Source organism: Populus nigra, chromosome 4, assembly GCF_951802175.1.
Source record: "Populus nigra chromosome 4, ddPopNigr1.1, whole genome shotgun sequence".
NCBI lineage: Eukaryota > Viridiplantae > Streptophyta > Magnoliopsida > Malpighiales > Salicaceae > Populus > Populus nigra.
The window spans coordinates 9,284,700-9,299,991 of record NC_084855.1 but is presented as its reverse complement, the minus strand read 5'-3'; the positions used below and the strand labels follow the sequence as shown (position 1 = coordinate 9,299,991).

General features: G+C 32.3%; 2 protein-coding genes across 3 annotated transcripts; one reads left to right on the top strand and one right to left on the bottom strand.

Moving 5' to 3' along the window:
• Window positions 1–1,502: 1,502 nt before the first annotated feature.
• LOC133690748 (probable WRKY transcription factor 7) lies at window positions 1,503–3,433 on the bottom strand. 2 transcript variants are annotated; one of them, XM_062111015.1, is made up of 3 exons: window positions 2,423–3,433; window positions 2,183–2,311; window positions 1,503–2,019 (listed from the first exon to the last, which is right to left on the bottom strand). In XM_062111015.1, the coding sequence occupies exons 1-3, from the start codon at window positions 3,205–3,207 to the stop codon at window positions 1,857–1,859; spliced, it is 1,077 nt and encodes a 358-aa protein (XP_061966999.1). In that variant the 5' UTR covers window positions 3,208–3,433; the 3' UTR covers window positions 1,503–1,856. The 2 variants fall into 2 exon arrangements, with proteins under 2 accessions (XP_061966999.1, XP_061967000.1); XM_062111016.1 differs by having other exon boundaries at window positions 2,183–2,308.
• Window positions 3,434–8,963: 5,530 nt separating this feature from the next.
• LOC133692739 (16 kDa phloem protein 2-like) lies at window positions 8,964–10,897 on the top strand. Its single transcript, XM_062113871.1, has 7 exons — window positions 8,964–9,111; window positions 9,219–9,323; window positions 9,481–9,607; window positions 9,711–9,782; window positions 9,873–9,918; window positions 10,054–10,348; window positions 10,501–10,897. Exons 1-7 carry the CDS (start codon window positions 9,069–9,071, stop codon window positions 10,560–10,562), a joined length of 750 nt encoding a protein of 249 aa, XP_061969855.1. The 5' UTR covers window positions 8,964–9,068; the 3' UTR covers window positions 10,563–10,897.
• Window positions 10,898–15,292: the final 4,395 nt, after the last annotated feature.

Sequence of the window (15,292 nt, the reverse complement as noted above, 5' to 3'; positions counted from 1 at the left end):
AAGAACGATGCAATTCAGAAACTAATGCGGTGGTTCTTCTATTTCTTCTTATATTTTTTATGGAGTCAATTCTATCCTTACAGAAATTTCAAGTGTTGAATCTAGCATTCCAATGAGTTTTATGAGACAAAGTGACTAGAAATAGTCGTGTGAATAATTTGTTTTAAAAAAATGACTTTTCCAAGGTTAATGCGTTAATATATCTTTCTATATAAGATTTTTTTTTCTTGTAATTTGTCTTTATATTTCTTATTTAGCCGATTTTATTCTTGAGTAGATGTTGTCTTTAATATATTCGTATAGCAAGGTTTTTAGGCCAATCCATTGGAATTAGTTTGTGATTTATACACAAGAAGCAAAGTTCTTTGAAACTTAACTTGTATTTAAGCGTAAACTTATGATCACGTGAGTAATTCTGATGGGTTGGTCTCAAAATTTGTCCAAATAATAGATTTGATCAAATTTAATGTTCAAAGATAAAGTTAATTGAATCAAAAATATAAATAAAAAATATATATCTTCATATAAGAAACATGTTGAGTCATTAATTAATCATATATTATAACAAGGATATTAAAAAAAAATAATCATGTGCAATTTATGTGACTAATTCTAATTATTTTGATTGAAAAACTCATTGAAATGATAGATTAAACAATTAGACTTTATTTAAATATAAAATAAGCTAAGTTATAACATAAGAACAGGTCTTAAAATCACCTCATTATATAAAAATAAAACAAGACATTATTTTCATAATTAATTGCTTTTGTGTTGATAATATCATAACCCAAACTTTCAATATCACCTTTCCACTTCAAGGAAAACATCATCGAGTTACGAATGTAAGTTAGAAAGAGATGCTCAACTTATCAACATTTCATACAAATGAGTTCAAAAAATCACATAGAAAGTTCTATCCAAAACAAACACAATCTTGTGTGATTAAATGTGGGAACTAGTGAATAAAAACGTTGTGTCAGAGGTTTTCAAAGACGTTGAAAAAATAAAGATGGTGGAGAACAATTATCAGAACCCCCCACCTGGCCACTTTGACTTTGCATTATTTTACGTGGGTCACTTGAATGAATTCTCAAAAGTCGTCCATGACTTCGAAAATAAGAACTTTGCTAATCCTATCCGCACAACCCTTGAAATTTTTTTAATGATGAGATCAATGCGAGCCTTCGATTGTTTTAAATGGTACTCTATGATTAAAGAGGTAGGTAAAACCCATAAACACAACCCTTTAATTTAGTTTTTCTTTTTTAAGATTGCGTAAATCCCTTCGACGCGATCCTTCAAATATCTTTTAAGAATTGCGCTGATCCATCAGCAAATTTTGTTAGTGTTGTGCTGATGGTATCAGCGCTGAGTTACACATTCTCCCCTCTGCTTGGTTTGCAAATTTCTTTCCTGTTCTTATGATGAGAACCACTTCTTTTCCCATCGACTAGCCATCATTTTCACCCATAAAAAAATGCACATAACATGATTCGAGATTGGAACAATATTAGGTGGGAAGCCTTGCAAGATCCACCACGTAACCACGTATATAAAAATTATATTAAAAAAAAAAATCTAGAAACCAGTATGAGACCCTAAAAAAATCAAAAGAAAATCTTCAATACCCCACTACTTGCATGATTCAACTCCCACCAAATCCACTCTTTCCACCCCTTTCATCTCTAATTCAACCAGATGCAAGAAACAAAGGAATCCTATGCATTTCTTTTCTGCTTAGGCGGCTAATAGCCTACTAGCCTTGTCCGTTTGACTATCTGAGCCCTGCTGTCTTGCACGGGTGTGGATGATGAACTGGGGAAGAGCCTTTCTCAGCCGATTGATTAGTTGACTTAAGATGATTCAAGGACGAGAGCAGCAGGTGCATCATCGAATGGATGAGAGTGATTGTGTTCCCCTTCATAGGTCACAATAAGCATCATGGAGTTATCTAGAGCTCTCTCCACATGTTTGCGTGCTGGACATCCTCTCACGCTGCTGCACTTGTAATATCCCCTGACAAATTGAAACAATGGCAATTCAGACTGAGTTTTTGGTCTAGCCCAGATATCTCTAAAAATAAATCGGAACCTAGAAACAACATTGAAGGACCAACAATGCTGGAAATGTGTTAAAAATCAAGGAAAATCAAGGGAAACGAAGAGAGCAAAAACGATACCTTGGATGAGGAGAGCCTTTGATGGGCTTTTGACCATACTTTCTCCAGGAATAATCATCAGGTGGAATATCAGCCATCTTATTGCTAATTGCAGGAACTCTGACCACTCTTTTAGCCCTTGATTTTCTGCTGAATTAATGAAAACACGGTTAGGAAAATGAAATCAACACCATTTCAAACAATCTCACACAAATTTACCGAATGAGAATTGATGTTAAGAGTTTAGAGAAAAAGACAAACCTTTTCTTGGAGCAATGGCAGCGACCAGAAGAAGAGCCACACTTGAGAGCAGCATCATCCACGGAGTTGCACTTTCTCTTAAGAGAAGAAGAGGACAAAGGGGGTTTACCAGAAGAAGGTTGGGTAAAATGAAACCCAGAAGGCATAGAACGCTGGAAGCTATCAGTTTCCCCTGTAAGAGAAGACATGAAAGAAGTGACAGAAGAAATTGATGGCGAATTAGAGAAATTGATTGTAGTAGGAATTTCATTCCGATCTGACAACCCTTTTTTTGTAACCAGAAGAGGGCTCTTTTGCTGCTGATTGTTAGGTAAAGGAGGGAGACGATGGATTGGGGTCGGTTGATAAACTCTAAAAGCAGAGGCTTGCTCTGTTGGCTGCGAATTAATTGCTCGAACAGATGGTCCAGGCTCTTGAACTTGCCGTTTTTCTTGTTGCGATTCTGGTTCTTCTCGTGTTTGCTGTTGAGTAGGGGGAGTATCAGGAGCTCTTCTAAATCGAGCGTGGCCAGTTCTTGTGGTGCGACCCAGTAAAGAGATGACCTTTTTGAAGTTGTTCACCGCCATATCAGTAACAGTCATGATATTATCCGTGCCAAGATTGGAACTTGAAGAGGCTGCAGATAACTCTTGGTAGTGTTGCTGTTCAAGTTGATTTTGTTTGAGCAATTTTATGACTTCCTCGACGCTTTGTATCCCAGAAGCCGCCGCTTCCCTCACGGCATTCTCTTGCATTTTTGTAGCAAAACAATCGCCAGAATACCCCATCATAAGCTCCACAGCCATGTCTTTCACAGCCTCCGAGACTGTATCTCTCTTTTTCTCTATAGATTGATTGACCGATATATAAAAAAGAGGAGAGGGATAAACAGATATTATTATCACTCCATTATAGATATAGATACATAAATAGAATGGATTCAGTTCAACGGAAGTTTGAATTAGAAACAAGAGATGAACATTAAAGAAGGAAAGAAAAAGCAAAAGAGAGACGTGAGGGAAGATGATAAAATAAAAGGAAAGAGATTTTCTTTTATTACTTTCAGGTCAAACCTCTCGGCATCAAGGGTCCCTTCTGCTTACCTTGCCGTCAAACTCACTACCTAATGGGTTTCCACCACGTGGAAGGTTTTTTCAGGATATTGGCTGCCTCTTTAAACGTGGGTCCCGGTAACGGGATTGAAACTGGTTGGAGAAAATGATGAAAGATGGAGAGATAAGGTCAAAATGTTTTGTTTTTTATGAGCCGTTGGATTGATGACGCGGTAAAATCGGGGAGGGAGGGAGGGAGAGGAGGGGGTTTTTGTGCTGGTGACAGTAAGGTAGAGTTGACCTTTAACAGCTTTTAATACAAAAGTCGTAAGTGTGTAACAGTGAAGAGTTAGGTGGGACCAAGAAGGTTCCTCTTTAACAGAACACAAGAAGCTGCGTCAAAATCTCTACCTACAAGTCACATGGGATTCTTTTCTTTTTCTTTCTTTTCTTTGGCGCTTTTGAAGTATAATTCTCCTCCGGTCCGCTCACCATTAGATATGATTAACCTAACAGTACTTGTTCTTTCACCGTTGATCAACATCTTCCACCATCAGATCTTCAACTGGAAATCCCGCTTAGGGCCCACATAAATTACAATTCAGATTAAATTAAATAAAACAGAATAGTGTTTCATTACGCATCATTCCGTTGACGCAACAAAACGTTATTCATGAGGTGCCATTTTTTACATTATAATCCTTGTAGTTCTTCAAACTTATATTTTTGTCATCACACTTTATGTTTTTATATTTCAGTCCCTAAAAGTTAAATACTTGCTTGGAAGTGTGGTCAAAATTGTGTTTCAAAGTACTTCTCATTTGAAAATATATAAAACAAAAAATTTATTTTTGACATCGACACATAAAAACGATCCAAAAAACACTTAAAAAATTAATTTGAAGCAAAAGTCTTTTTTTTAAATTGCGAAATGACAGTTTAATCACAACGCCAAATATTTTCTAAGAAGGAAAAAAAGATGTCGAGAAGGGAAAAAATAAGAGAATGTTGAGAAGGAAAAAATGAGAGAAAGTTTTCTATTTGCCAGAACCCAACATAAAAAATAGTCTTTGTATTAACAAATTCATATTGAAAAGGAGAGTTCAATATAAGTGGTTTTGGAGTTTAAAATCGAATTACAAGAGTATTTATGAACCATTTTTAGGGAAAACAATTGAAGTTCGAATTTTAGAAGTCGAAGAAAATTTAGCTTGGTGTTTTTTAAAAAAAAACCAAGTGTACATGCTTGGCCTTGCAAGCTGAGCCATACATGGGTCATTCTTTCAAGTCCAAGACGATTAGGCTTTATTGTTTTGTCCCTTCTCTTATTTTATTTTTATTTTTTTCACATTCTAAAATAAAATAATTATTACTGTATTTTAAAGAACAAAAAATGACACAGTGATATTGTAATTTTTAAATAAGATAATAGACTTTATATGGTAATATTGACAATTGCTTTATAAATAATTATATATAAACCTAACATGCATTTTTTTAATTTGTCATGAATGTTCAATCCTCTCAAATTTACTTTTTATTTTATTTTCACATGTAATCGTATAAAAATTATTAAAACATGCTTTTTTTAATTCAAAATTGCTTTCAAATCATGAAAAGTTGTTATTCAAAAAAACAATGATATGAATAAAAGATATATGTTTTTATAAAAAAAAAATACATGAATAAGGAAAGAGATTTTTAACTAGAGAAAATTTTAGTAAAGACTCGTAACTATATGTTAAAAATGTGTTATCTCCTATTTTACCATTAAAATAATTTGGTGTTCATGTATCATGATGGACTTCTTATATAAATAAAGTAAATTTGATTATGCTAATATAAATTAAAATAAAACTATCAATTTTTTTTCTTATACATCTTCCATATATTCATAAATTAAAACACAAATGCACATGTTAAAGTGGTTAATAAGACTAGTTTATCGAAAACTTAAAGTACCTCCATGTTGATCGTGCACCTTTGATGGATATGATGGAGATGTTTTCGAAGGATGTGAATTCTCATTTGTCACATTGTCAGGCGATTACCAAAGCATAAATGATGCACAAAAAGATGAGAAAATCATTATTTATAAAGATCATATATTTTTATAAAATTGCACAAGGCCATCAATCAAATAAAATCCATAGATGAGTAGATTTCAAGATTGCAACAATAAAAAACAATGTTGTCATCCCTGATTGACTTGATTTGTGATGAGTAACAAAAGACAGATGATAAAATTAAGTCCAAGAAGAAAGAACTTTTAAAGTTAGAAGAATCCAAGGTTCGGGGTGTTGCAAAAGGTAGACCAAACTAGGCAGTATTTAGAGCAAACTTTGCTTAGAATGAAAATCACAAGTTGGGCAAAGATTGTGTAGTTACCTTTCATTTATTGTTGTTTTATTCTTTTATTCATTTTATATTCAAAAATGAACATCTGGTTTAAGAAAATATTTTGTTTTCTCTTTTTTTATATTTTTTTGAAGATTTTTTTATTTATTTCTTTTTGTACCTCGAATTGGACTTGAAAGTATTTTAATATCAAGAACCTAAAAGAAAACGAAAATTTTATATATATCCTTGCAGGCCAAGAATTTTACTTTTTTAAAATGTCTAATAGTTTAGGCTCATGTGATATGGAGCTTGATGGTTCTTCAATAATAGAATTGCTTTAGAAACTTCCTATTGATAGGTCCAATTCGTAGATCATCTTTGTCAACAATCTTGTATAATTCATTATTTTCCCTATTCTTTAAAAGTTTCTGGAGTTAGAGTTGGTTTATCTTTAATAGATAACTCATCTAATTTTGAGTTTGTAATTTGTAATTTGATGCTTTATCAATGGTGATATGGTTTGTGGATACAATCTTTAATTTTAAAGATTAAGTCTCTACTTTTGTTAGAGTCTTTTCACCTTTTAAAGCTTTTTGTTTCCTTGATCAAGATTTACTTGATCTTCCTTACTTACTCCTCTTCTATAACTCTATTTTTCTTTTCATCACTTTAAAGCACAATATGGAGAAAACATAAGCCTTTAGTCTTGAACTCTGTGTTGGGTGAAAGAGGATATTTGATCACCCGATCTTTCAAATGCTGAAACACGTGAATCCTCGCCCAGTCTTTTAAACATTGAAATAAATGAATTTTATTTATTGTCTTGATATGAAAGACAGGGTTTTTAGGCATCTTCTTCATTGTATTCAATGATATGGATCGTAATAGGGTTTGTTGCAGCATTCTACACCTTAATATTTAGAGGTTCACAAGGTCAATATCCTATTCTAAATTTTGATTATTGGACCGATCTTCCTCTTTGTATAATCTTTCCTGCTCTTTAAATGGTCTTCTACCTATAAAAATGTCATATGCTTCATACTTCTTTACTCGTATCTTATCTTTTGAATTGGAATTAGGTATGTCTTCTAGCTTTAAGTAGAACGTGGCATTTGTATAATATGATTCTTCAATAAAAATTGTTTTTTTTTCAACCATAACACACTTGACTTCATCATCACAACTATATAAAAAACATTGATGGAACCACACCATTCTCGTATAAGTAAGTTCTTCCCAAGAGTAAGTCATAGTAAGTCTTTGCCTCAATAATATGACAAAGTGTTGAAGAGTTCATCTCTCCAATCTCAGTCTTAATATGAATCTTTTCAATATATGTTGTCCTTTTTTGTTAAAACCTTTGATAATCATCCTACTTTTGGATATTTCATCCAGAGATATGCCAATATTCTTCATCATATCAACCTGCATAATGTTAATTATCGATCTTTCATCAATTAAGATGCGTCTTATTCCTTGATCACGGACCTACCCGCTTACATAAAGTTGTGTATTATATGATTTTACTCCAAGCTGTAAGTCCTCATTTGATAATGAATTTGTTGTTAAATGATTAACATTGATTACATCATCAGCCTTTGAGAATAACTTTTCTTCAAACTTTTTAGGGTCAATAAAAACTTGAGCAAGAGTCAATCAAGAGCAGTGGGAAATAATTTTTTGAATTGTTTTTTCTGTACTTGTAAATAATTTTTTATCATTTTTTATCTCCATTTTGATTTTTATATATCATTGCATATGTTTGATGAGTACCACTACCCAAAAAGACAATGAAATCCAATAACAAATTCAACAAATTCAATTTGGTTCTCTTGTTCAATTGAGGTTCAAGGCACTTCTTCTTTTTTAGGTTGTTTGGGAACATGTTTGAAACTGTATTTCTTAAAAAATTAAACTTGTTTTTGATTAAGAATGATTTTTAAAAAATAAAAATATATTTTATTTTAATATATTTTTAAATAAAAATATTTTAAAAAATAATTTCTATCATAGACATGAAGTCAACCATGAGTTAACCCTGAGGGGAGTGTAGCTCAACTAGTCAGATTCTAGGTTTGCCCCTAAAGGTCACCAGTTCGATTCTCACAAACCTTAGGGTTACTAGAAGCTTACATGATCATTAACTTCAGGGCCTGTAGAATTAATCGAGGTATGCGTAAGCTGACCCGAACACTTACGTTAACAAAATATATATATATATATATATATATATATATATATATATATATATATATATATATATTTTTTTTTTCCTCTGAGCCTTTGATGCCCGGTCAACAGCGAGAGTATTTTTCGTGAGGGGCACGAGTAAAGCCGAAAGTATGGATGAATCGTGGCCCGATATAAATCATTTAAACATATAGAAAGACTACAAGGCCCGTCTTTCCAAAAATCTGTTTTAACCTTCTGAAATAGCCTGCCTTTAAAGTTCACGCGTCACTATTTAATATTGGGCTTCTAGACCCGGACTTAAAGAAAGCAGGAGTATAACATGTAGCTGTATTTTTTTTTTATTATTATTATTTTGTTGGCAAATTGCGGCCAATTAGAGCTGACAGATTCTCATTCAGAAAACGTGGAAACTGGCAAATTGCAATACCAGACTGATCCAAAAGTCAAAACGTAGAAAAAGGCCAATTGCATCCCCAAACTAATTTCCAAAAGTCAAAGGATTGATTAAAAGAAAAGGAGAGAAGTTGCTAAATAGAGCTGGGACTACGGAGCCATTGTCTCTACGGGGAGTGGAGGGTTGTCAGGGAGTGAGTTTTAATTTGTTTTTTTATTAAAATTTATTTTTTTCGTTTTAAATTAAAAAATTTTAGTGTTTTTATGTTATATATTAATAATAAATTTTTAAAAATAAAAATATATATTATTTTAATATTTTTTATTTTTTTAAAATCAGATTTTATTGAGCCTATCATTGTCAACTATCGAAATGAAGAAACAGCACCACCATTTCTTCCATGTTACTGTGGTTAAATCCACCGATTGCTTGTTAAAAAAACAAATCAGACTAAAATTTGGAAAATTCTACGAAGACTTTCACAATAATGATTGTTACAGAAGGGGAATTTATCGCAACTAATGAAGATCCCTTGTTGTGATTGAGTAGTGATCGAAAGCATCGACTAAAAAGTCTACGTCAACTCTTCCCATATCACCAACCTCTATTCCTACAGCTATAAACAGCTGCTAATTCTGTATTGATTCAATATCGCTAAATAACCAGCTTCATTCCCGTCTAAGTAGCCATGGCGATCTGTGGAATCCAAGGCTTTCCTCTTGAGGTCACTGGTATGATTACCTACCTAGCTCAGACTCGTTAAGTGTCAATCGATCATTTTGAGACTGACAAGTGACCATCGTAATTATCTCTCTGTTCATAATGTCTTTCTTTGCAGTCGTTGCTTGTTACAATTTGGAGGACAAGGAATGGATATCAAGACAAGACCCATATGTTAGTGTTGAGTATGGAAACACCAAGTACCGAACCAAAACGTGCACAGGTGCCTATATCTCCTGGATTTTGCTTTCATGTATAAATAATACATGCCAAACCACTTAGTTTTTAATCTCAAGAATCTTCCTTCATGTTTGCTCTTTCTTGTTTTCCGACGTAAGTTAATTATTGCATTACTTGTAAATTTTGATTCGCTGAATCAGATGGAGGCAGGAACCCCGTTTTTCAAGAAAAGTTCATTTTCACACTTGTTGAAGGCCTCCGGGAATTGAGCGTTGTGGTTTGGAACAGCCACACCCTCTCTGCTGATGAGCATATTGGCACCGGAAGGTAATTTGTTGTTAGCCCTCAAGAAGTAGTGAGGAAAAAGAAATTGAAATGTTTAGGATCTTACTGATCACTTCGCTGTATTCCTGGAACCTGCTTAATGTAGAATCCAGCTCCATAAAGCCCTTTCCCAAGGTTTTGATGATGCTTCCTGGCCCATACAGAGCAAAACTGGCAGGTTAAACATGAGCTCACATAACCTTCTGTCGTTAATTTTGACTCTTGTTAGTATTGTTCTTGAATTTCTGATACATTCTCTCCAATTCAGGCATTCAGGGGAAGTTCGGCTTATGTTACACTACTCAAATCCCAATGTATTTTCAATCCCAAAAATTACCTTGCTTCTCTTGCAAATTAATAGATCAATATTCATATGCATGTATGCATGATAGAGAACTGGTTTGCCAACAAATTAATAAAAAATGGTTTCTTTTGGTGGAGCACCACAGCAACATAAAGGGAAAATGACGACATCAGATTTAGGATCAAAATATGCATCGCCACCACTGAACCAGGTTCTGCCATACCCTTCCATGCCACCAGCACCCGCTGCTCTTTACCCTGCTACAACTACCTACTCCTCCCCTTATCCGTACATGGGGTACTCTCCTAACCCTGCGAGCTATCCGCCACCCCCTCACGTTCCTCCTCCAGCTGGCTACCCTCTGCAAGCGTGTTTTCCTGCAGCCTACCCTCCCCAAGCATATCCACCTGCTCCTCAGCCCTCAACGTACTATCCTACAGGTAAATTAACGCTTCCTTGCTGGTTATATATCAGGCCTTCAAATAAGGAAAGAAAACGTTATCAGATGATTCATGTACTTGTCTGGTTCTTTATATTTATTAATGGTTCTGATGTAGTCTAATAAGTGGTGTTTTTTTTCACTTGATGTCAGGTGCATCCGGGGTTTATCCACCACCACCACCACCAGGAACATATCCACCGCCGCCGTACTGAGTTTTTTTTTGGATTTCTTTTTTGGGTTAAACAGATAATCTGCAGAAGAAATAAAATTATTTCTCCATTAAATAAATTTACTCGACTTGGAGCGCAATTTCTACCGTCCCTTTTCTTTTCTTCAAAAATGTGATTGCTTTAATATGCATGATCAATCAATTAGTTCTCCTTCAGCTCAAGCAATTGTATGTGCTTGACTTTAAAATTCATGTGATTTATTAATATCTCGACGTTGATGTTTATCCTTTCATTTTCCAAATAAAATCGCTGGGTTGTCAGGATTTCTTATACACAAAAAATTTCCCAAATGTTAAATAACTAAATTTATTGATTCATTATCGTTTCAGTGTCTTCTTCTTCTTCTTCTTCTTCTGAAACTCTTGCTCTCGATCTGCTGCTTTTATCATAAATAACAAGTCATCTTCTTTGAGTTATCTAGTCTATATTACCTCTCTAATAAGATCAATGTCGGTTCGGGTTCGTTATAACCAAAATTTGTATCAAGCCCGCCTTCATTTATTGTCAGATTTCACCCCTTTTTTTTTATAATTTATAAGGTTGGTTTGGCTATGATATGATAATATTATCAATTTTAGGCGTCACGTTAGTCTTGTGTTGCGCCAATGATAATATTTATAAAGTATAATAATAATTGTTTTTTTAAATATATTTTACTTTGAAATATATTAAAATAATATTTTTTATTATTAAAAAAATATTTTTTACATCATTACATCCAAATAATTTAAAAATATAAAAAAAATTAATTTAAAATAAATGATGATACATACATTAAATTGGAACACGACATGCTGATATGCATCTTAAATGTGCATGAACACTCCATTTTATTTCTAGTTCAGTGTCTATATTTTTATTTTTATTTATCTAATTGTATGTAAATTCTTTTTTTTTCTCCTTGAATGTTTTCCCTTTAAGAAAATATCAATTGAGTGCTTTTAATTTTAAAAATTAGAAAATGCCTATCTTGCATCAACTTAAATAAAATTAAAATAACAAAACAACAAATAATAATTAATTGAAGTTAAAAGAAAATGAGAGCAAAAGGTGAAAACTCAAATTGATTCACTTTCTCATAAACGAAATAAATCTTTAATTATACAAATTTAATAATTTAAAATAAAAAAAATTACATAAAAACTCTTTTATTGATTAGTGTGTGCGCTTGTGCATCCACGCCAAATTTCATCAAAATCTACATTTTTTTATTCTATTTTGCTGCTTTTAATTTTTTTTTTTTTGTTATTGTTTTTACCTAGTCAATTATGATCAAAACAAAGTTATTTCAACAAGTTTGTTTTTTATTTTGATTTTTAAAATTTGAATATTTTTTATTATTGTTTTGTTTTTTAATTTTACATAATTTGATTGGATGTGGTATATATAAAGATGCTAAGCAAAATTTCTTTATGTTTTAAAACACGTGACTCAAATAAAAAAAAATAAAGATATATACACTTAAATGTGAAAAATAAAACTAAATATCTTATTTGATGAGGAATAAAGTGAAATATCCACACACACACACACATATATATATATATATATATGCTTGATGGACACATGAAAACTAATTTAATGTACATATTAACAGATGTTCTGACAAAATCTGATAGAGAAACACTTGACGCTATTAATCTTGCTATTTTTTATTGGATACCGAGAGTGAAATTCCCACTAGTATGGTGAAAATATACTGAGCGCGCAAGAATAGATTAATGACATATCACAAGGATTGACCCCTGTGCTAGGAGGCCCTGGTGTTGATTTTTGAAATCCTATGTTCCTGGCTTGAACATTTTTTACTAATCTACAGAACCCTCCCTTTCTGAGCAACAAAAGATCAATCAATCATCATAACAACCTGAACCTACATCCCGTGCTTCAACTCCTACTGCCACCTACTTCTACTTTGGAAAATAAGCCCAGGAATAGAGAGGAAATAGCCCCACTAGATTTCAAAATCAGAAAATAAACCCCAATCAATCTCTTTCTTGTATGTAAGAAATATAAAAATCAATCTCTAATTAAAAATTGATTTGTCAGGGTTGTTCAAGTCAATGTGCAACAGCAATCTAATTGATTTGGAGTTATAATTTAGATTAGAAAATGTGTGATTTTATGGTGGAGCTGGTGAGAAAGGGTGAAAGATGAAGAGAGACTGCTTGGTTGAATTAGGTTGTTGAGGGGGTGTGATGTGTTGCTTGAATTTCTTGGTGGATTTGGGATTGAATATGTTGTTGTTTATTAACCAACCACCCAGGCTTTTTGTGCAATTGAAAGGAAAAGAAATAAAAATAGAATAAGAAAAAAAACAAAAAGGGAGGCCGCAGCTAGGGTTTTTTTAGTTTAATGACAAAGTTATAATAATAATTATAAGAATTTTTTAGTCATTAAATAAAATATAATAATAATCTTATAAATAACTTGATATTAATTTTTTTAACAGTATGTAATAAACTTTATAATATAAAGTACAATTTCTAAAAGAACACGAAAAGCTAAAGAATGAAAAAACTATTGGAGGTCGATTATTAACCCTATTTTATTTTATGTTTATTATTTTGATACACATGGACCACAACACAGTAGCATAATACCCACCCTCAGTCAAATAACACTTTACCAAAAGCCTAAACCAAGAAGGAGAAGAAAGTAAACTAAGAGGAGACAGCTCAGATGAGCTCTCTTTTTTATTTAGAATGTGTTTGGTATTATTATGATAGCTGTTATAATTGTTATTTTTAAAAAGTTATTTTATAAAAAATATTTTTAGTCAAGGTTGGTTTGAAAAAATAGATATTTAGTTAAAACTGTGGTTGAAATTGAAGTTGAAAAAAAAATAGTTTAATGTGTTTGGTTAAAAATACTTTTAAAATTGAGGTTACAAAATAATTTTAAAATATATATATTAATATTGATGATTTTTAATTTAAATATTGTGGATTTAGCTATTGTTATTATATCATGAAATAAATCATATTTTATATACAATATTTTTTATTATTTCATGAAACCATCTACAATTTCATTACGTATGAAATACATCCGACAAGAACTACAGTTTATATAAATTTTTTAGTGTGTAATAAAATTAGATAAAATATTATCAGGTATAAAATTCACTCTAAACTAGTTTTTTTAAAAAAAAATATTAAAAAAATTAACACACTAAAAAAAAGGGTTCACACAGTGCAAGTGAACAGTGCAAAAAAAGCAAGGAATCCTTGCTTTTCTTTAATTGTGTTTCCAACGCAAAAAACCAGTGGGATCCATGAACAATATATAACTTTTTCCTTTAACGAAATGATTGCAAACTACGTTTTAATTAAAATACAGGCGCAACCACAGCTGCATAACCAAACAGGCTCTTATTATTAGTTTGGTTATACTTGCGATAACGATGGTGATTTAAAGTAATTTTTATTTAAAAATATATTAAAATAAAATTTATTTATTTTTAAAAAATTATTTTTAATATCAACATATCAAAAGGATTTAAAAACATAAAAAATTATTTTAAATAAAAAAAATTTAAAATTTGTTAAAAAAACAATTTACACCGAAAACACTCTAAATCGATGCCTTGGGTGGGCCAGAATTAAAATAAAGGACTAGAGCCCTATACAATCATGATTAAAATAGACAAAATACAACTTCATGATTTATGCAATGGTGCTAGCTTATATAGCTAGCCAATGACTGTGGTGATAATATATATATATATATATATATGTCATCCTGACACTGATACTAGACGACACCCAACATCCAGAGCTAGCCCAAACGGCTAGAATGTCATCCTGACACTGATACTAGACGACACCCAACATCCAGTTAGTCATCTATTTTTTTCGAGTTTTCAAGAGTCTAACACGTAAACTTAATTTTTATGTATAATTTTTTTAAAAACGCACGCAACTTTTTATGTTTACACTAATGACACTAACCATGACAGGAATTTTCACTAAACACGACATGACACAACCAACGGTCACTATAGCTAGCCAATGACTTTTCTTAAACGAAAAGCACCAAATAACATTGACAAGCACTTCTTTGTCTTCTCTAATGGATTCCCAGCTGTGCAACCAATGGTAAAGACCCACTCACCATGTAAGAAACCCAAGTTCATCCTTGACCATAAAAGCCAGGTCAGGCAACATATATGCTGTCCAAGTTCCAGGCCAGCATTAGATCATACAAGTCACTCTCATGCCATACAAGCAAGAGCTGCTTTTAGTACAAGCTCTTTACACAAGGCTAGAGACAAAAGTTCAAGCTCATTATTTCACCAGCTCAACCAAGATGCAACCATTAAAAAAAAATCTATATTCTATAGTTTTTCCGCTCCTTCATCATACTTATTCCGCCCATAAATTAAAAAGACGAGGGATTTTATGCCTGCGCTAGGAAAAAAGGATTGAAGTTACACTCTGATTATGGTTCTACAACACGAGAACAAAAAAAAAAAAGGAAATTAGGCTAGTGAACACGGTTTTAAATTGTGGTTTCAATCAAACAGGATATCCCAGGAGCTAACCATTATAGTTGTGTGGCATATAAAATATCCTGCACTCATATCAACAATTATTGTTTGAATGAATAATATAATGTTATGTTAGCAACGACCGCGGCACCACCATAGCAGTATTTGTGTCTATCCGTTGTTTTAAAAAGTTTTTTATTTTTTTTCAAAATATTCTTTT

Excerpts from the sequence above, each read along its gene's own strand:
- LOC133690748 (XM_062111015.1), bottom strand. The coding sequence starts at position 3,207 with ATGGCTGTGGAGCTTATGATGGGGTATTCTGGCGATTGTTTTGCTACA. Across the intron at positions 2,312-2,422 it reads TGCCATTGCTCCAAGAAAAG|CAGAAAATCAAGGGCTAAAA; the intron begins GTTTGTCTTTTT and ends TCATTAATTCAG. Across the intron at positions 2,020-2,182 it reads AAAGGCTCTCCTCATCCAAG|GGGATATTACAAGTGCAGCA; the intron begins GTATCGTTTTTG and ends TCAATTTGTCAG.
- LOC133692739 (XM_062113871.1), top strand. The coding sequence starts at position 9,069 with ATGGCGATCTGTGGAATCCAAGGCTTTCCTCTTGAGGTCACTG. Across the intron at positions 9,783-9,872 it reads ATACAGAGCAAAACTGGCAG|GCATTCAGGGGAAGTTCGGC; the intron begins GTTAAACATGAG and ends TCTCCAATTCAG. Across the intron at positions 9,919-10,053 it reads TACACTACTCAAATCCCAAT|CAACATAAAGGGAAAATGAC; the intron begins GTATTTTCAATC and ends GGAGCACCACAG.